Below are 22964 nucleotides of genomic sequence, written 5' to 3' on the forward strand. Positions count from 1 at the left end.
ACAATCACCCCTTCTGTTCATAAACCATGGTGTTGAATGAGAACATGAAAGCGTTTTTGCAGAACATTATCATGTCACAGTGAAGTTTACCTTTGTTCTTTTGGATATAAATCTTATTTATCGCATAAATTGTTATGCCATATGGCAAATGTAGTAAAAAAGAATTTTGTGAGGTTACAGTAGGCTTGACCTTTGACCTCCAGAATCAGGTAATCCTTGAGTCCAAGTTGCCCAAATTTTAAGAACTTCCCTTTAATGTTCCAAAGATAACACAATCACAAGACTCTGACCTCCAAAATCTGATAAATTCATCCTCGAGTCTAAGAGGATTTTTCTGATATATTTGAAGAACCTCCGACTAGGTTTTCCAGATATTGCATTGACAAGAATGGGACTGATCTGAGGTCACAGTAACCTTGACCTTTGACCTCAAAAATAAAAAAAAATCATCCTTGAGTCCAAGTTGCCGTTTTCCCCACATTTTAAGAACCTGCCCGTGGCCATGAAATAATAAACAAACAGGAAATTATTCCCCCACAAAATGATGCCTTTTTAATAAATTAGTTTGTTTTTGTCCCGTTTAAATAAAGCTGTTTTGAAACGTATTTGCTCATTGACTTCTTGACAAATCGTCTTCTTTGTATTTGCCTGAAAATAATCAATCCTCATAGACGCTGACGACTGCACTTTACAAAATCAACACCCTGATTTGGACAGCCAGCCAGTCGCCCCAGAAACTCCCTGCAAAGAAGGCGGCTGCTAAGAAACTGGACTGACTGTAATTACTACAGCTACTGTCATTCTCATTACCGGCGGAGCGGCGGAGGAGGAGGGTGGGGGTGCGTGCGCTCAGTTAGCCGTGCTCTAATGAGGCTCTATATGTAACATGGAGATCACAGCTAGCCAGTGTGCTGATGTCACCAACCTGACCTGTGCAATTAGCCAACCAGGGAGGGAGGGAGAGCTCACTCTATTAGACAAACTTACCTATTAGAGAACATTTTCTTAACAAACTGCATCAGATTCCTGCAGCCACAAACATCTCTTGTCTACAGACTAAACTGTGTGACGGCGGCCTTTTCTCCATAAATCTTTCAGGAAATCATTTTTCTGCTCTCTGCATTAGAGGCACTTTGTTTTCTGCAATTGTGACAACAACTCTGATGGTATGCAGTGTGAGTTGGGTGTGTGTAGTCTTAATAAGCTTTGCTATCTGGTGCAGCAGGGAGCCAGTGGGTGGTTGGCTTGGTTATCGCCAGGCATAACGAGGGACGTGAGAACGCTGTCTGGCACTGACGATGTGTGTGTGTGTGTGTGTGTGTGTGTGATTATTAAACACATCATGTTTTCAGGACCAGGATTTAATTGACGTGTGTGAATGTGTGCATTCTATACGTGAGCTCACACACCTGCAGACTTGATGAAACTTGTGAAAACAGCTTGACATACAGCATTTGAGGTGAGGCACACACACACACACACACACACACACACACACACACACACACACACACACACACACACATGCTAAAGCCACAGTAAATCAAACACACAATGACACAACAGAGCATGAAGGGAAACAAGGAGTGGAGAAAGGAAGATATAAAATGACTGAAGTGGAGAAATGGAGGAAAATGTGCAATAATAATACCTTGTTTTGGTAGACTACTGTCCAGAAATCAGGTTGCAAAGAGAAAACACATTGCAATAAAGCATGATAAAGTATTAGAGTCAACAAAGCTAAAACCAAGTCAAAAAACAACTACAAATGAAACAATGAAACCCTCTAAACCAGACAACCCACCAGTGGGTTTGAAAAAAAAAAGGAAAAAAGAAAATATTTATCAAAGCCAGGAACTCTCAAAAGAGAAATTATTGTCAGATATTGATATTTCCAAGGGTCCTTGAAAAAAAATCCTATCGGAAGAATGCTTCAAGAAAAAACAAATCAATCCTTAAAATAGTGATATTTACTGAAATGACTTTATTCTAGATGTCTCATTTTTTTATATCAACAAAAATAAAGCATTTGCATTAACTAGATAATTAAATTCTGCATTCTTCAACGCTAACAGTCAGCTTACAAAAATTCAGCAAATCTGTGAACTGAACTGCAGGCTGTTTACACAGAGCAGAGAGGAGAGGACAAGAGAGGTTGGAACAAGAGTATAGCATGTGGATCCAAAGACATTCAACAGTTATGATTTTTGCCATTATAACTGTGTTATATTGCACAAAAGACATTTTTTGCTGTTTCCGTAGAGGTGCAGGACTTATATATTGCAACAAAAAATGAGGCCAAAGTGAATAACATGCAATAAGAGCAATAATCGTCCTGAAACTGCTTGTTAGGAGGTTAAAATGTGTTTTTAGGAGGGATTTAAAAGATGATTAAGGAAGCCTTACTAGAGCTCTGATTGCAAAGACTCTGGCCCCTTTAGTTTAAACAGCCAACTGTCCATTAGTACAGTACAGTCAAGCGCCAACAACATTGGCAGAAAGTTTTGAAGAGAAACTTTAGACTGCATGAGCTTTGTGACATTACCCCATGGACTGTAAAAGTAGTGGACGTAGCGGTTGGACAAGCCTCATGGGATGATGCTCGAAAACTTAATTCAACATTAAATGGAGCACCGAGATTTCTTGCAACAGGCTCAATGTGTTCTAAGGAAAAAGAAGGTGGCAGATAGCTCACAGCAAGTGAGAAAATATCCTATTTGTCTTGGAGAATGAATGAAAGTACGATACAGAGGCAAGAAGAGAAAAGAAAGCAAGAGAAAGGCCAAGTTAGTAAAAAAAAAAAGGAATTAAATGAGCAAGCCAGAAAAAGTGAGAGCTGGCTAAATAGCCGATCTGCCTTGGAGAATAAACGAGAGACGCTAAGAATAAGAAGAAAGAGGAAGTAAAAAGAAGTGAGAGAAAGGAAGGGAGATGGATGGGTGAGCCAAAGCTCCCGTGAAAGTGCAGCTCGGCTGGGGAGGAATAAGGAGCTTAGGAATATATAGAAGCAATGCAGCTGCGTTCAGAGGCACAGGGAGAACAGTTAATCAGCCAAGCAGAAATGTTATCGCAGTAATTAGATTGCTCTGTATGTATTTGGAGAGGAGCGCACATATCTCAGCGGAGTTTGCGGTAAAGAGAGAAAAGAGGGAGACGGATAGAGGGAGGGTGAAAGAGAAACAAACCGAGGAGCGGAGAGAAATGGGAGACACAGAGAGAGAGATTAACACTATAGAGGGGTGTGATGTAACACGGAGCCTCCTTCTCCTGTTCTGGCAACGCGGCGCTGCTTCACGGTGAGACTAGTCGGAAAATATTTCCGGCTTGAAATAGACAGAATGACAGTCGCGGCAGAAAATAGACAACAAGCGCTCTTAAAATTGGTGTGGTTTCCTGGTGGAAACTGAGGATCAGGCTACAAGTCGACTGGCACCCAACAACAAGGTCAAGCCGGGCCACCCAGCGCCTCCTGTGACTGACGGCACCGCCAGCCAATCGGAGCCTCGCTGCGGAAATCCCCCATCTCTGTTTGATAATGAAAACAGCCAGCAGGTCCTGAGTTTTCCCCAGTGGGCATAATTAAATCTATTTATCTGACTTCCTCTCCATATGCCCTGCGCCGCATACCAGCAATTTGGCCAAAAATCAGCTTCCATTAATGGAGCGATATTAGCAGCGATAGCACTAAAAAAAGAAGTGTGAGAGCTGAGAGAGATCCACCCGATGCTAATCGTAGTTAAAGCAGCTCCACTTAGAACGTATTAATAATGTAGCAAGGAAGATATGAGCCGAGGATTCATCTGTTAGTTCTTATTTTGATATCTAATTCCTGAAAGTGCAGACAGGCGGAGTAAGTGCATGAGGAAATCTGCAGAAGAAGCACAGGGGCTGCTGCAAATATGTAACGGTCAAAAGGGGAGGAATCATTTTAATTTCTTTTTAAATGACTGTAATTTAACACCTGGAGGAGACATGGAGACAGGTATGAATACACAGCAGGTTGTTCTCAGGGGAGCTGAAGCAGATATGGAAAGATTTTCTTAATCAACGGCTGGCCGGTTCCCCCGAGTCCTGATACCTCAGTCAGACAGGAGAGAGAGTGATGGGAGGGGTGGGACGGAGGAGAGGAAATAGGAAGATGTAGGAAGAGGGACAGGTAAAGGGAGGGAAGAGGGCTGGATGGGAGGAAGGAAGAGGAAGGCAGGGAAGGGAGGAGGAGGGAGAGACAGAAAAGGAGGATGTGGGGACGCATGATAGACGACAGGAAGAGGTGGAAGAGAAAAAGAGGAAATGAAGGAAGAGAAGTAAAAAGTGAGAAAAAGACAAGATCGGGTAGCAGAGGGTTTTTTTTTTGCCGTCCAGGGGCCGTCTGCTGAAATCTGAGCCTCCCTTTAATTGTTTGCATTCTGATTTGTGTCATATTTTAGCAATTCCACACGAAATCCGTCGCCGCTGGCAATTTGTCTTGTCTTTCTTCTTCCCTCCCCGCTTCTGTCAGGGATGCCATTAATATTTAACGAGACCGCTGGGCTACACGCTTCATTCTCACACCCTGCTGCTGTGAAGGTGGTTTGTATGTTGTCAGTGTGTGAGTATATATACAGTCTAAAATAACATCAGTAACCGGGTGGTAAGTAGAGTGACTTTGAAGGGGAAAAGTCATGCTCATTTTCAAGTCAAAAAACATTATTTCATAATGTCATACTTTGAATATGCCTGTATTCACCCCTCTTTTTTGGTGTTTGTATCCCTAAGACCTCTCCAGTCACTGGATAAAAAGATGGAGTCGTGGCCCCATTCATTCCTATGAAAGTTGCTCAGTGGCGCATGAAGCTTGTCTTTCTCATATAAAATTCTCCAGATCATCTATTGATCTTCTACGTCTGCTAACTTACGGTTTTTATAGGGATAAAATAATTTAAATCTTGCAGCTCCTCTAGACATTTTGTCACTGATACCAGAATGGTTATGGTAACGGGAATATTTCCAGCTGCTGAATGTAAGGTAATGCTAGATTGCTGCTTGGGGCTGGGCATGCTTGACGATTACCCAAAAATATCTTCATATTTAATTGGATTTTTTTAGAGGACTTACTGTGAAGTTTACTTGGGAGAGTGGTATTATTATTGGTAATGTGCTACTGCTGAACACTGTTTGTACAGCACATAAACCTGCTTTTATTACCAAAAAAGACCTCACTTCCTACATTATTAATTTATGTTGGTTAGTTTAGGATCCAGCAAGATTAGATGGTTTAATTCAAGTGAAAAAACATTTTGAGACCATGAACTGCATATTTACCACAGAAAAATCTGTGAACTCTTGAAAATTCTAAACGTTTCCCAGCTGGAGGCTTGGGGAAAAGGCTAGGTCACCGTGGCTCCAGATGACAGCCATTGGCAGAGCGGGAAAGGTTAGACTGTTGGCTCCTCCGGCCCTCCACACATCCTCAGACAAGAAACACTTAACCTTCTCCGTCTGGAGAAGCAGAGGTCACGCTCTGTGTGTGTTTTACTGGGAGATGCGTGAAAAGGCGAGGGGAAGGCACGAGTGTGTTCGTGCATGTGTGTGTCATTAGACATTAAATGACAGAGGAAGTCCATCCATCACTCGTGGCATGAAGATGACTGTATAGGACATAACCCCCATTGGAGGTGTAATGGCTTCCTGGCGCCCCGTGCTTTGAGCGCGCGCGAGTATGTAAGATCAAATGCTAATTGGTCGTGACTGTTTCCTGTGGCCACATGAATACCTTTAATTGGCCGGTGAGTGATGGGCAGTCGCTAGTCCAAATGCCGCTGAGCTGTCTGGCCGATACGGATGTGTCTGCACTTCAGAGCGGCCCTCCCTCAGGGTCAATTCAAATGTCATAACTCGATAGGAATTGATGGATCGTGAAACTGATCAACACAAATGGAAGTCTCGGCTCACTGTCTCATTTGATAATTACCTTATGGGCAATAATTCACTGTACAAATGTGGGTATCATGTTCCGCAGTCGGATGAGTCACGGACGTTACCGGTAGGAATAAAAATGTCTAAATGAGATCTGTGCCATTTGAGGAATGTGACAGTTGGCGAAACTCGAGAGAACATTACTGAATGATGCAGAAGATTAATCCTTACATAAGAGAAGATCTGAATCGGTATTGAATGTGGCTCTAAAGTTAGTTAGACAAAAGAGCTTTGAAACTTTCTGGGAATAAGGAGGTAAACAAGTTGTTTGAAGCCTATAAACAAAGTAATTAATTCTCCTCCTTGGCGGAGCCGCGTCATGGTCAAACTGCAGAGGAATGAGTCGGCATCCCTGGCTGCCTCCGCCCCTCTCTGCTGCAGGAGAGACAGCTCTGAGCCAAAAAGGGCTGGTTGAAGAAGAGGAAGGGAGGCAGGTGTAGCCAGGGCATGAAAGACAAGGAACATAAAAGGCTTTGGTGTGAGAAGAGAAGGGGGGATTTCAAGGGGATGGCGTGAGTGATGTAGAGAGCGACGGAGATGGAGGCGGGGGCGGGGAGGCCTGTTGTGACTGCCCCTTTATCAGCTGATATATATGCATGAGGATTTCCTCATCATCTCCGCTGTCAATTCCCCGTCCCTCTGATATTTGACTGACAGCTCACATCAACACCAATAAACCCGCACATCATTTCAGGAAAGCTGCCCATCGCGCTGGATGGAGGGGAGAAACGGAGGGAAAAAAGTTAATTTGTTTTCCGGCGGCTGCTGACGGTGATAGCGCCTCGTGTCTGTTTGCCTCCATGGCAAAGTTGTAAATTAGAATTATGCCTCAATAGAGGGTACAGGAAACTGCTTCTGCTGTGCGAAAGCTCATTTTCAACGACTGGAAAAATACTTGGCAGCTTTTTATATTTAGGGCGGCGGGAGTCTCACGGGGAGCAAATTGGGCACAAATCTGAATTATGAAAAGGAAAAAAGAAATAGCTGTCATTTTAAGACTACTTTTTCTCTATAAAGGATGATTCACGGTTTGTGTTAACAGTTTTTAGTGTTACAGCACATTTCGGGTTGAGAGGTTTGGTGGGAAAAGCTGCATTTGGAATTGTAATGGCAGATAAGCTTAAGAGCCTTAATGGCTTTAAATAACTTTTGAGAAATGTACAAAGAACATGATTCACAGTGTATTTGATGTATATTCGCACACAAATAACCAGCGCTCGCTTCCTCTAATTGCAGGTTAAAGCCAACAGCAGATAAAAGAGGTGACATTAACCCTCCTTTGGATTTGCATGATTGCTGTCTCCGTTTCAATCATTCCAACATCTGTCCAACAACACGTACAAGTGCATGAATGCAGCCTGCGAGCCTTTACCTTCCCTGGGAACGTGTATTTAAGGCAGCCCTGATTAGTAAGCCATGCATACATGTCAAGTGTTACAAAGAAAGTGATTTGTGGTTTGGCATATATTATTTATGAGGAAGATAAAGAGATGAATAAAGATGAAGTGAGAGAGAGTGATAATGCTTATCCGCAGGAGATAGGTTTGTTCTATGTGCAAAATGTATGGCCTTATGCATATTTTACAAAAGAGAATACCAACATTAATAAATACTCGCTTCATGACTCCACTCCATATTCCATATCAGCGCAGCTAACAGCCCTTAAACGCCAGATGAGATGGTGGATCAAAGAAATCCACCTGCAGCGCATTAACCAACGCCGGGATTAGGTAACGCACCTCCAATTTACCCCCGTCACAGCTTAGAGTCTCTGCTGAGGCACCCACACAAACATGTCAGAGGGATTTTGGTATGCCTACCAACACTTTTGACAACCAGGGCCTGTTCAAATAGTCGTCTACCTCTATCCTTCCTTTCCTTTGCTTCCTTTGCTGGTTTAAAGTCACAATCGGTGACACTAGCTGTGTTCCAATCAACTCATTTCTCATGCCGTTTTGAAGAACGGCATGAGAAAAGCTTGGTGGAAACACCAAAATTTGATAAAACTTTCGAAAATGTGCATGAAAGTTTTTTTTTTAAAATATGTTAATTCAGAACCACAGTTACATTTGGAAGCAGTACACTTCAAAGATACATTTTTACCCCCCCTTTTTTTTTTGTCCCTCCCCCAACTACCCCCACGGTCCTACAGACATTAAATTATAAAAATAAAATTAAAAAAACACACATTTCAGAGTGAGAGTGAGACTGCCATGTGTACATAAAGAGCAGAGAAAAAAAAATTTAAACAATAAAAAAAAAATAAAAAAAAATTAGAAACAGAGTCCAGCCCTTACTTCTTGACAAAATTGTTCGGTCAATACTAAGGTCGAAGAGCATGCAAGATGACATCTCTACCTATAGTGGCATGATCCAGCAAGTAGTTACATCAAGAGTATGTATCAGGAGCCAGTGCTTATTTGTCCTGTAGTGTTTTCAGTCTAGCTTTGTATTTTATCATAGGTCCCCAAACAGATTAGAAAATGTGCATTAAAGTTTTGACGCTCGCTTGAGGTGGTTTTTGGCTTTTTCCAAAAAACAAACAAACACTTTTCTGAATACTTTCTGACTGATCAGCTGTTCCCTCTGACATGAAAAAAACAATTATTAGTCGCCCAAAAATGTCTGATACACAACCTCTTTTTTTTGTTGTATTTTTCTCTTCTACCACTGTTAACTGACTGGCCATCATGGCTGAGCAGACGACAGAAACTCCACAAAGACAGAATCGGAGGAACAACATGCCTTGTGCTTGTTTAACCAGCAGGAGGTCTCTGGGAATCCGCAGAGCTCATATTAGCACTCAATCTTTGATCATCACGAACTTGTGTGAATTCAAGCAGGACTTCAGAGCTCATTGTGTCTAATGTAGCCTGGCTGAATCAATAGTTCATTTGAGGATAAAGAGAGATGACTTGGTAAAGAGATAGTCAAGTACAGAGTGGAGGTACAGAGGGAAAGATTAAGATCTGGAGAAAAGTAAGGAAAGGAGGAGAGGAGAGGAGGGCGCATCCTAAAAGTGAGAGAGGAAGGGCTCAAGGAAAGGGAATGAGGAGTGCACAACGACAGCAGTAATCCATCAGAAATCATCTCTGGGTTTGACAACAGGCTTTGGTTGTGCAGAGTAAAGCCCACCAGTGACTACCTTTCAACCCTGCACATCCTGCTGCTCCGCGATAGGATGAGAGCGGAACGGACGGCGCTAATTGGCTTGCTTCCCTGTCGGATTTCTTCGCCTGCCGCAAACAGAGAAGTGTGGGGAGAGGATATATCATGTTGTATGTGGATTTGTAAACAGCGGATCAAAACGCCGGCTTTCATGTCCCTTAAATTGGCGGAGGGGGTGTCGGTGCGCTGTCGCAGCGGGGCGGGCTGCTGAACATTGATCCTGACTGACTGAGTGAGTGAGTGACGGGGACACTGGGGACAGACGAGACGTGTCAGTGCCCAGTAGGGCTGGTGGGGCCGTTGAGCGATGACACGCCCAGTGATTGGTGACACACACACTCGAGATGCAGAAGAATAAACAGATTCACCATTTAGTGGGATGCCACTCAGGAGTGACACTCACGAGATGACACAAGAGGATGTTAGTCACAAGCTATATCCTTCAAACCCTGACCTCCTGATTCAGTCATGTTGGATCACACCATAATATGTCTAATCCTCACACAAAAAGCTCAAGCATAAGCTGTTCACACTAGAATTACTGCCATGATCAACTTTCAAAAGCATGAGAAACTTGTGAAAATATGTGGAGAGCACATGAAACCCTGGCCTCGACTTTTTTTAGGAAATAATATTGTTGGCAAAGCAGGCCTGGGCGATTACATGATCGTGATAAATTTCAGGTCGATTACGGTGATCAGCTAGCCTGGGTATACCCAGACCGCCTTGCGCGCTCAAATTTAATTTCGAAACCTCCGGGCGGTCTGGAAACCACGGCAGTTTCGTAGCCCTGTTTTAGGGATCCAATCACAGAGCGGGGAGGGACGGTGAGACGATGACGCGTACTACTCTGCACTTGGAAGCTTTCCGGATCCAACATGGCTGCTGCAGACGCGAAACTCTCTTTAGCTGTAGATGGTGTTTTAAATAGTTTAGAGCGAAAGTTGAAAGGCGAAAGGTCTCTCGGCGGCTCCGCTGCCCATAAAATCAGTGGATGTGTGTGGCAGAATGACATGAGGGGGAATAAAGCGTGAAAATATATAATCTTGCAGAAAGCGAGAACTGGAGGAGCAAAGCAGCAAACAACACTCTCTCACAGACACACACACAACAAACATCCATTTCTGTTGCTCTACTACGTCATCTGGTATAACTGATCTGATTGGCTAAGAGCTACCTACAGACGCTTTGATAGACATTCTAAGCGCCCAATAAACGGCTCCGGAGGATCGTAAACCACACCTCCTCTACGGAGAAATGAACGGCTGGTGTCCAGACCTAATTTCCAATGAGATTTGGTCTGGTGTTAGCCAGGCTAGTGATCAGCTGTGAGCATATTTACTCTATCAAACATGTCGGAAATGTGCTTGACAACAACCAATCAGAGTCGACCATGATTTGGAGCAATAAACCAGGGAGGTACAGGTGAATGTTGTGAAATGGCAAAAGAAATTACAATCTATCCGCTACTGTATCGAGAGAAAACTAACATTCACAGCATGGCAATTCGCACACAGGTATGGTGCATTCACTGGCGTCGGAACGGCTACGGAGTAGCAGTTCAGCCATTATTAGTGGAACTTATCTCTAGTTTCTTTAGTCTTCAGTACAGATGCTTTAAATCTGACAGATTAAAAACAATATAAAAAATCGTGATAATAACAGAGATCGGACGATATGAAAAAATATATTGCGATCATTTTTTTGCCATATCGCCCAGCGCTATGCCAAAGGTTTTATTAGAATCAGAAAGGGTAACGTAAATATCCGTGTTTGAGAAAAAGACATTTGAAACCCCTGACCAGGTTATGCTCTTTGTTCTACAGGAGAATGCGGATCTGAGAGAAAACAGCAGTGCAGCCCGAGTCCCAGAGTTAGTCTTTCTGCGGTGTGTCAGTGGCGCAGCCCCCGAGGCGACGTTACAGGCAACGACTTCACCGCCGCCTGCTGAATACAGACAAGACAGCCAGTCAACCTCTGCTGAGGAAGGTCTGAAGGGCACCGCCATTTGTCTTGGCTTATTTTGCAATCAGGGAGACAGAATGCGAACGGAGCCTTTGAGAGACCGGTGATGAAAAAGAAGGTGAAGCCACATCTGAGAGCGGAGCGAGAGAACAGAGAAGCTCGAAAAAACTCACAAAGAGGGAAAGAATCACAGGATTTCAATCATGTCACATGATTTTCATCAGCACATAGTCAAGGAGCTCTGTATGTCAGACTATCTATTTTTCAAGGCACTTCAAGGAGTTTTATAAATCACTATGATTAATGTTTTTATCCATATATGAATATTAGTATTTTTCCACCATCACCATCAGAAACTGGAGGCATTATCATTATCATACACGATTCATTCAAGGACCATCTGAGACTTGAAAATCTAAACACATCCATCAGTAAAATAGTGATATTATATCAACTGAACTTCATTCTATAGGTCTCAAATCTCTCTGAACCATGCATGATGAATGCTTCTGCCATAAAAAATAAACAAATCTCAGCTTGAAATTGTAATATTTCATCAAAATCACTTTTAAATTCCTTCGGAAATAAACCACTTGCATTAACCAGAGCCTGTGAAAAACATTAAATTCTGCGCTCCACAGAGCGACTAAGAAGTTATGAATGACAAAAATTCAGTGAAACTTTTACTGAACTGCAGTCTGTTTACACAGAGCTGAGAGGAGAGGACAAGACTTTGTTGTACTGCACAAAAGGCATTGAGTTCCCCATACTTCTAGCCACGATTGTGCTGTTTCAATAGAGATGCAGGACTTACAGCCTCAAATGAAAAACAAGGCCACAGTGAGTAAAATGTCATAAAAGTTGCCCTGAAACTGCTCGGGGTTCAGAGGGTGAACTATTGACAAGCTAGAGAAACAGTAGTCTAATAAATTGTTTATTAACCTAATCTCTGAAAAACAGGACTGGAGGCTCTACTAGAGAGTTTCCGTCCGTGTCCGGTGTGATGACGTTTAATGTCCCCGACAACCACTTTAGCCACTTTAACACCTTTTTAAGGACACGCAAAAACTTTAAAATTCACAAGTTGGGGTATTTACTAATGTATTTTGAGTTGTACAACAAAACACGAACATCTCTTCAGCTTGTGTCTAACCATCTAACTATAAGAACACTGCAAATCCCTTACTTAAGTAAAAGTACTAATACTACACTGTGAAATTGCTCCACTACAAGTAAAAGTACAAAAGTACCAGCATCAACATGTACTCAAAGTATCAAAAGTAAAAGTACTTGTTATGCAGAATGGCCCCTCTCAGATTGTTTTATATAATTCCAAATATATTATTAGATTATTTGCATTGATCATAATTTTAATTGTCTCAAGATAGGGCTCATTTTAACTACTTAATATACTTTTATAAGGTTTAATTTAAAAAATCTGTCTAATAACTTCAAACTGACCTTGTTTTTTTTATGTTAAATCTCGTCCTGAAAAGTAACTCAAGCTAAATGTAGTGGAGTAAAAGTATAAAGTTATAATATATATATATATTTTTTTCATTTTATTTGATTATTATTATTTTTTAAATTATTATTATTATTTATTTTAATTTTTATTTATTTATTTATTTTTTATATTATATACTTTATAGGTATGTATATGTATATATGTGTGTATTTATGTGTATGTATGTGTGTATGCATGTATGTATGTGTGTATATATATATATATATATGTGTATATATGTGTATGTATGTATGTGTGTGTGTATGTATATATATATATATATATATATATATGTATATATATATATATATATACACATGTATAGCCTTTTTTTCTATTTTAGCAGTCGATTCAGCTGTTACCTTTTTTTTCTTTTCTTTTTTTTCTCCTGTTTTCCTTATTGCATTACTTTCTCTGTTGTATTCTCCTTTTTTTTGTAGAGGATATGGGACAATGGGGTGGGATGGGAGGGTGGGGTGGGGGGAAAGGGGGAGTTATTAAAAAAAAAGTTACATAAAATGGGAATAGTCAACTAAAGTCTAAGTACCTCTCTGTAAGTATTCCTGCAGAGTACGCCTTTAGTTACAGTTTACAAAACAGTAATGAAATATGATCAAATCATCATTTTAAACAGTATGGGAGTCAGAGCTTTTGATCATTTAAATACATACATCATGACCTTTAATTGAAGCAGCAGCATCACCCCAGCAGGTGTAACAAGGAGCAGCTGCTGCAGAGGAAACACTGTATGCAGAGTGAGGAAATGATGCTCTTCATATAAAGAGGATCACATATGGATTTGGCAAATACAAATGTTTCCACAACAAATATGTGATCTCCGGAGGTCACCTTACACCCAGCTGTTTGCAATACACCGCCGCCAAAAACAACTTGTTCTTCAAATACTGGCGCAGCTAAACTAAATATTTATGGCCGCTGAAAGGACAGGGCCCACTTCCAACATTTGTTGTGCGAGCTGCTGTTGCGCACACTTTCATTGCAGAGGTAAATTGAGGTCATATGTTTATAATTTGCCCTTTTCCTAATGCTGCCATTGGAGTAAAATAACATTTGAGAGCTGCAATTAGATTGAACCGCGCAATACTCCAGCTAATTAAGTCATATTTCAAGTTCAATAACGATCAACTCGGCCAGATAAAGGCCAGGGAGAGAAAGGCGAGTGTGTGGTGCAACAATCTGGAAGCTTTTTATCCAAGGCTCAGTTCTATTGTTGAGTTAGAAAAGCACTCAGCCTCTGTGCTTGGATGAACAGAGGGCTGGGTTTCACTGCTGCTCACTATTGATGCCAATTCAAAGGATGAGTTCACAAATGAGTAAAAGGGCTGTGTGTGCGTGGAACCACATGCATAGGTGGGCCGGCATTCACATTTGTATCAAAAGCTGTTTAAGAACCATAATAACATTTCAATGACCATCCACAACCTATAGGCACACAAACAAGTGTATACATTACTCTAAATGTTAATTATTGTATGAAAATGTATCAACAACCTTGTCTAATAGCCGATTATTTTCATGGTTTTACATATCAATCAAAATAATATGAAACACAGAGCTCTTTCCACACTCTAAGCTCCTCCAACGCCGACATATGAAGTCTTACGTTTTATCTGAATGACTCAGGCTTTACTGCCTTTTCTGGAATCCACCATGATCATGACATTTGATGTGATATCTTCAAAAGAAATGTATGTATGCATCCGTATCAGACACTCGCGGCGGGTTTAGAAGCATTACGGTGGACGAGGATATCGTTGTCAGGAGACATCAGTGGTGGAAGAAGTATATAGATCCTTTACTTCAGTAAAAGTACTAGTACCACACTGTGAAATGACTCCACTACAAGTAAAAGTCCTGCATTTAAACCTTACTTGAGTAAAAGTACAAAAGTATCAGCATCAAAATGTACTTTAAGTATCAAAGGCAAAAGTACTCGTTATGCAGAATGGACCCACTCACATTGTTTTATATATTCTAAATATATTATTATTGATGCATTATTGATATGAAAGCAGCATTTGACTGTTGTCTGAGTAGGGCTCATTCAAACTACTTAATATACTGTTATGTGGCTTAATAATAAAAAAAAACATCAAAAATCAAAACAATCACATGAAATTTATCATGTTTTTATGTTAAATCTCAACCTGAAAAGTAACTTAAGCTGTCAGCTTAATATAGTGGATTAGAAGTATAAAGATAAAGAAAGAAGAAGATACATTAATTGGAAATATTCTAGTACAATTTTGAGGTAGTTGTACTTTATTTAAGTAGAGTACTTGATAAACTTACTTACTTACCTTCCACCACTGGGAGGCATCTTATGGGCCACAAATGTAATATAATCAACTGAACAATGATGATGTTTTTTATTTCAAAATGAATATAAATTACTCAATATGCAGGTATCTTGTTTCCTGTGTGCTCTTGCTGCTTGTCTGCCTTCCTGTCTCTCTTCTCTCTTAGTTTGGAAAAATGATCTTTTACTTTGGATTTGCCTTCAGAGTGAAAATTAGAATAGTTACTTCTAAAGCAAGCCATGAATGCCGTAACCACTGGTTTTGAAGCCAGATGGATGATAACCAATGAGCGGACAATAACCTCCTTAACCTTTAAAAAAAGATTTAATTTCATGTTCTTGCTCATTGTACGAGCAGGTAACCTTTTCACAATAAGAGCAGGCATGAGCAGAAGAGGGAGACCCATCAAGAATGAGATGGAAAGAGAGTATAAAAAGACAGAAGAGAGAAACAAAAAAAAACCCCAGCGCCAATATGAGAAAAAAAAAAAAAAAACTGGAAACGGTACTGTATGCTTGTGGAGTATAGATGCAGAGATTACCTCCCAAACATATAAACACAATCTGTCACACAGCTAGCAGTGTCAGCTCCTACACATCCTGCTGCAGAGAAACAGCAGAAGCTTGATTTGTGCAATAAAGTGCATTTTATTTGGAAAATGATGCACTAGCTGGACTGGATTTTCGGGAGGTTTACAGTCAAGTACAAGCTTCCTGACATGTGTTCCTGCATGTTACTCTCTCTCTCTCTCTCTGTGTCCTTCATCTTGCCCTTCTCTCCCCTGCCCTACTCTCCACTAGCAGCCTAAACCATGTGAACATCTCTTCCATTACTGGCCTTGACACTGTGGCCGATTGGATTCTTATCTGCCATCTGTAGGCCGACGCTCAGCCTGCGCTATCTCTCGCTACAGCCTAATTGAATCTCAAGTGTTGGAAGTGCAGTGATACACTGACCACACCGTGTCACTGCCAATAGATAAGGATTGCAGTTGGAGGATTGGACCCGCCACAATCACGATGGGGACACGTTGATAAAGGGGTGACAAGCGGCTTGGGTTGGTACTATGTCGGTGGGACTTTACTTGGATTGAGAGATAATGGATACCCTCCATTACAGACAAGGTTGTGTTCATATCCAATAATCCAATATCCCATAATCCTGCTGGGCCCAGTGGGTAATTTGTTGAAACTGTACCAATGGAAAGTAGGACAGCTGTTTTCCAATCGATTTCTGCATAAAACCTGAATTCTAAAACCTAGACCATCCAAAACAAGCTGACACAACCTGATCTATGTTGCAAATGGATAGGAAAGTAAAATAACTAACAGAACCAATCCTACAACAAAACTTTTCTCGTATTTTGATTCTCTAAACAGAGTTTAGAACAGAGGCTTGTAACCGGTAATCGAAATCCCAGGACTGACAGGTCAAGGACTGAAGTGCCCTTGAGCAAGGCATCGAACCCGTCACTGCGGGGCGGCTGTGGCCCGGTTGGTAGAGCGGTTGTCCACCGATCGGAGGGTTGGTGGTTCGATCCCTGACCATGGCAGCCTACATGTTGAAGTATCCTTGAGCAAGATACTGAACCCCAAATTGCTCCTGATGCTGCGTTCATTGGTGTGAGAATGAATTCCCAATGGTGGCAGGTGGCACCGTTTAGGGTAGCCTCTGCCACCAGTATGAATGTGTGAATGGGTGAATGAGCGCAGTCTGTAGTGTAAAGCGATTTGAGTGGTCGCAAAGCGACTAGAAAAGCGATATATAAGTGCAGGTCCATTTACCATTCACCATTTACTGCTTCCCTGGTGCAGAAATGTGCTGCCCACTGCTCCTAAGCATGTTGTTCACTGGTGTGTAAAGGATGGGTTAAATGTGGAGGACAAATTCACTGTCTGCTCTTTCAGTGTGTGTGCATAACTGAATCTTAATCTCCTTCCTTCATGTGATTAAATCTGAGATTGAGCAGTGGAAGGCGGAGTTAAAAGATGTGCATCTTATCTATCAGCCCGTAGCTGTGCAAGATTTGGGTAATCTTATACGAAAAAGTCAAACTTTTTGGGCTTCATACACCACCGAGAAACTTTCATAGGAATGAACCTGGCTCCGCCTCAAGCAATGTATCTTGTTTTGGGATATTTATGTGAATTTTCCCAGTCAGGAGCTCATTTTTCCTGAAGCCTCTCTTTTCTTTGCCCTATCTGGCAATGTTAACTAAATTATTTCATCAAAATCGGGCCACCGGTTTTTCCTACATTTTTGCTGATAAACAGACACACAAACTGTGCCGAAAACTCGACCTTCGTGAAAAAGGTAATCACAGTTTTGCTAATGCTCCAGAAAGACCTTGTTGTTTTGGAGTAGTGATGAAACACAAGCCTCATTACCTGCTCTGCTTTAGCTCGCATTTTTCTTGTTAAGCATGTGACCTTTTCAATTTAGAGAACCGAGGTTCCATCATGGCAGCCTTTAAAGCTGCATCACTTTATCTATGAAGGACTAACCAATCACAAGGACTCCCCTTGATGTTAGACATAAAATAAACCAAAATATCTTGTTTAGCCATCTGAACCACATAATCCACCGGCAGATTTAAAAGGCAAATTTTCTTTTCAAAAATCACCAAAATTACACTACTTATCATGGCCAGAAACTTTAAAAACAGAAATTATCATCAGATTCTCAAATTTCCAACGACCCTTGAATAAACCATGAGTTGTAAATGCTTCTGCCAGGAAAAATAACCAAATCTAAGCTTATAATTGTGACATTTCATCAAAATTAATGAGGCCACAGTGAGTAAAATGTTACAGAGGCAATAAATGACCTGAAGCTGCTCAGGGTTCAGAGGGTTAAATAGGTTAAAGTCTCCTACCTTAAGAGGCCAAATCCTTTCTTTTTGGTCTTCTTCTCCGGGTCATCCACAGAATCATCCGTTTTCTTCTTCGTTTTGTTCTTTTTGTTCTTCTTCCCTTTGGTTTTCTTCTTCTTCTTCCCGTCGTCTACGTCCAGGCCGTGGCGAGAGGAGCTGCTGGCGGGCGTCTCGTGGCCGGAGCTGTGCTCTGACAGGTCGTCGTCTGAGGATGAAGGAGAAGGGCAGAGGTTGCGATACATGCACAGACACAGCTGGAATACTCATCAGTGCAGCTGCATGTTCATCATTTCACTGTGCTGGTGAGGCATCTGCTCAGTGAGCTAGTCAGTCCTCTATTAGGCTTCCTTTCTGCTGCTGCAGCAGGCTGGCCAGAGGCAAGTCTCTCCACCTGGATGGGTTCTTGCATAGCCACATTCACAAGTTCAATTTACTACATGCAGAAGCCAAGCCGAGGAAACAAAGTGGGTCTAAAAGTAATTAAAATTACTCTTTTTTTTTTAGATTTTAGTATCCGATATGACTAAATATAACTTATATTTGTCATTTTGAGTCAGACTCGTCCTCTACTACGACTGCAGACGGGCAATTTTTCACACTCCAGATTCTCCCAAACATCATTAGTCAACATTCTGCATGAACTCTCTCACTTTCAGGAGGATAATTTCCTCAGCAATCACACACTCGACATCCAACATATCTGTGGGTTCACAAGGTAGAGCATTAAAAAAAATATGCTGCTGTAAGATATAAAGTTGCTCTTCCTAAATTGCTGAGTGGATAAAATCATGTAGCATTTCATTAAGGTACTTAGGCTAAGCACTGTCCCTTGGCAGGCCTCTGGCTCTTCTTGAGTGCCAGTGTGTTATAAAGCCTAAGGGATGTGCATTGGCAGTGCAGGGTCTAATTTTAAATGGATGTCTAGGAAAGAATTCTATATTAGAGCAACAGTGAGGGGACATTCTTTAAAGTTTTATTGTCTCTTTCCTGTTGGCAGTAAATGCTATTATTGAGAGGGCTTACCATCTTCAGAAGGTCCATCGTAGGATTTGTCGATGGCGATACGGAAACTCTGGTTGCAGCCCCGCCCTCTGACCATGTGAGGCCGCGGGCGGTGGAAGGGCACCTGGGCTTGGCTGCGACTCTGCTTAGCCTCCGACACGGCTGTCTGCAGACTCTCCAGGGAGCTGGACTTCCAGAGGCCCAGGGTCGGACCGAGCGCTCCGCCGGCTGAAGGCTCTGAGAGAAAAATGAGACGAGAGAGGATGGGAGGGCCTGTGAGCGATGAGGTGGACTGATGTTAAACAGGATGGAGAGGGAGAAGGGAGGGCAGAAGAAGCCTTTTGATGATGGAGGAGGAGGGAGTTTTGCTCCCAAATAAGATATGCTGCCACTGATAAAATAAGACAGAATGATTTTAAACGTTATAGCGACTCTGGGTATTGAGATCAGAAGCTTTTAGTTAAATTCCCACCAGTGCTTACAAAACATTACCATCTCCTATAGTAATACTTCCATATTTTAAGGGTATTAAACTTTCTTAAGTATTAATTCTTGCTGAGACGGAACAGAGTTTAAGCTCAGTTCATTGCAGGAGGGGAGGAGGAGCTGGGGGAAGATATTTCAGATGAGTTACAGGAGCATGCAGTGGAATTAGTCCATACTTTGTCCATTTGAAGTAAAGTTGTGTATTGAACTAAATCAAGGCTGTCCGAAGGTTATGGCAGCATTTACCCAACATGCCTGATCAGTTTCAGAGAAAGATTTAACACAGGTTTTAGTCATCTCTTGAAAATGTGTTGTTTTGTTTTAAAATAGACTGTATAAAAGAAGTGGAAGTAGCCCACTTCACATCACCAATTGAATCGTAGACTACTGTTTTGAAAGCTGCCATTTTGGCCATTGCCATCTTGGTTTTTTGAAGCCAGAAGTGACCATATTTGGGCAAGAGGTTGGTGCTTAGTTATTAGCTAGCTGGTTAGCAAGTTGCAGAAATGAACAGCCTGACGGCTCCTTAAAGTGTCTTTGAGTAAAATTATGGCTATCCAAACTTTTTAGTTTAGTCACATCTTGAAATATTGTTTGGTTCTTCTGTCTAGATGTTTCTCTTCTGTATAAAAGAAGACGATGTGTCTTCTTGTACAACCAAATTACATTTTAGAAACATTTTTGAAACACAGAATTGGACATTGTGCACTATGGGAGCTGCTTGTTTATCAGAAGGTAGCTTCGCCCTAAAGCATGTCTTGTTTTCCTCTAAACGGGACCGTAATTGGCAAAATGAACATCATACCGTCATGAAGAAGACTTAAAGCTAGCATTTGATACCATAAACTATTAATTAGAAAAATGTTTACTGAGGAAATAAATCCAATGAGAATTAGCATGATTTTCTTCTTTTAAAACCAGTGGAGTCGCCCCCTGCTGGTCATTACAAAGAATGCAGGTTTAAATCATTTCCACATGCCCTTCACTTGTCTGTTCCTTCTTTTCAGACTTTTGTTTGGTCTTTGATTGTACTGGCAGCTTAATTTAATGTAATCCCTTTATCATATCCAAATATATAGAAAAATCAGCATTGAATACCACAAATAAAAGTTCTGAAACTATAAAGGAAGACTGTGAGAACAAAATACAAACATATTTTGTGGCATGAGGTCAAACTATGTTTATTAAAGCAGGATTAAAGATGAAAGAAAACAATTTAAGCCTTAAATCTTATGGTGTTTGGACTGGATGAGAATTACTGACTTTGTTTTTTTATAAAAAGATATAAAAAAGACATATTTAAAAATATTTAAAAGCATAGATGAATCCATATAGGACTCCCTGATTTGAACCGGAGCAGCTCAAACACTTTCTCCCTAATGGAAATAGCTTTTTTGCAATGAAGCTCAAAAAGGTTAAAACCCAGAAATATAAAGCTATGAAGATGAAATGTAGAGAGAGAGAGAGAGAAGCAGAGGAGAGAGGGTGAAAAACAGGCTTGACAGAAATGAGCAGAAAGTCAGAGTCCTATAGCAGCAACATAAAGGAGGGGGAAAGAAACGATGAATGAGGTGGAGTGGTACAGGGACAGGTGAGGAGCGGCACTATGGGAAGTGACAGGCTCATGCATAAGCAAGAGAGAGTGGGAATAAATGAACTGCCATCATACTGTACTCAGGTATGGCCTCCAACTCGAGAGAGGAAGAAAGAGGAGACGGAGGAGCGGGAAAGTGATGAAGGCCACAGCTGATTCAGCAGGGAATCGGAGAGCAGGGCAGGAGGAGGAGGAGGAGGAGGAGGAGGCGCCGGGAAAAGGGGAAGATTTGAGGAAATGCAGAGCTGTAGGAAAAACTGAGAAAATGAGACAAAGGAGAAGAAAGAGTAAATGTCACGCCCTGCACGCTGTGTGGGAAATTGAAGGACGGGTCACAAGAAGAACTACACACACACCAATGAAAGAGTGACAAACACTCTTCAGAGAAGTTACAGACAGGTTGCAAGCAAACTTTCCTGTGGGGATGACTTTCTCGCATCATGGCACTCACTGCTTAAGACGTCATTTTCACAGGCTTCAAAGCTTGGAAGTAGAGCTGGGAAAAAGGGGAAGTGAAACTGAAGCGGCGATAGAGTCAAAGGAGGGGGGGGAAGTAAGCGGAGCGTTGCTGCCTTTTAAGTCCTAAATTGACTTTCTGAGAGGAAGTGGGATTTATGGGGAATAAGGGGTTATAAATAGAGAGGGGGGAGCGCTCAGGAATAAAACGCTCAATTTGAGAGGCAGGATTTGTGTCACAAATGTAATTACGGCTGTCCAGCTTGCAGCCTGATAGAATTAAGCTCCTTGCCAGCGCACTGCTGCACTATACACAGAGAAACTGTGTGTGTGTCTGAGAGCGTGGGCATGTGTGTGTGTAGTACAAAATGTGAGGATTTTGGTCCAAGAAAAAAAAAAAAAAATTTAAAAGTCATGATACTGCCTGTGCGAGATAGTTGTGTGTGTCCTTGACCGCTTTAGATGAAATAAGAGAAGAGTCATTTTTGCTGGTGTTGAGCTGTGAGTGCACTCATTCCATGCATGTCAGGCGGTTGAGGCTGGAGGTAAATGAATAATGAGGCTTTAATAGGATGGATGAGCGGGGGAGAGGTGGCTATCATCGCCAGCTCGATCCAATGGAGGGTGAAATCAGCGTTTATCACATATCGCTGCCCGCTGTGCCAGCAGATGCTTGCACGGATCCGTTCGCATCATGTCTGCCTGATTGCCACTGATTCAAGCTGGTGCACATATTTGACAAACAGCCTAACAGCCAAACAGGCCAGGATGATGGCGATGCCCTTCACAGCTGTAACACTCCTCCGCCCAAGATCAAGCAATAATGTCACCGCTTCAGTTTCGCTTCTGCTTCCCCTTTTGTGTCGCTCTATTAGTAGGAGAAGTCGGAGGACTTATTTTGGGTGTCAAAGTTTCCAAAGTAACATTTTTAGCAAAGACAAGTGCATCGTTGTGGCTTTGGAGCTATTCAAAGGCTCGGATGACAGTAAACTCCCGCTACAAAAGATGATTGATTGCGTTAGAAAATGTGTTCTTTGAGAAAAAGTTTTTTAAAAAGTCAGTAGGCAGAAATCAACATCCAATTACGGGGCTTAAAAGTCTGATGAATGAAGCTAAAGATTACTCTTTGTCTAAATCTGATTATACATTCAGCTTTCAAAACAATTTACTGTTGGATTATGGATGAATATTTGATCTATTAAGCTGCTATTATGTGGTGCTCTGATCCACCTCTGAACACCGATAGTTTAGTAGACTTTGGTAAAGAAGAAGCAGGAAAGAGGGCTGAGATTTTGATTTGTTGTTCTTGTTACACAGACGACAAGTTGGGAATGGTCATAATAAGTTATGGATTCGAAAATGATCATCATATAAGTGAAAGTAAAGTGTAAATTGTGTGCAAGGTTGAACAAATTCAAATTGCACACATATTATAAGGCTAGATTGAACCTTTTTGGTAAATATAATTATATATATATATATATATATATATATACAGTACAGGCCAAAAGTTTGGACACACCTTCTCATTCAATGCGTTTTTCTTTATTTTCATGACTATTTACATTGTAGATTCTCACTGAAGGCATCACAACTATGAATAAACACATGTGGAATTATGTACTTAACAAAAAAGTG

The 22964-nt window shown here is 41.4% G+C and overlaps 1 protein-coding gene across 1 annotated transcript in view; it reads right to left on the bottom strand.

Moving 5' to 3' along the window:
• pard3ba (par-3 family cell polarity regulator beta a) overlaps positions 1-22964 on the bottom strand; it is a 199416-nt gene that overhangs the window by 57056 nt on the left and 119396 nt on the right. The window contains exons 18-19 of the mRNA XM_059328231.1: positions 18812-19027; positions 17792-17993 (exon numbers count right to left, since the gene is read on the bottom strand). Coding sequence (XP_059184214.1) covers positions 17792-17993; positions 18812-19027 — 418 coding nt within the window. The remainder of the gene's footprint in view (positions 1-17791; positions 17994-18811; positions 19028-22964) is intronic.

Source organism: Centropristis striata, chromosome 24 (genome assembly GCF_030273125.1).
Source record: "Centropristis striata isolate RG_2023a ecotype Rhode Island chromosome 24, C.striata_1.0, whole genome shotgun sequence".
Classification (NCBI taxonomy): domain Eukaryota; kingdom Metazoa; phylum Chordata; class Actinopteri; order Perciformes; family Serranidae; genus Centropristis; species Centropristis striata.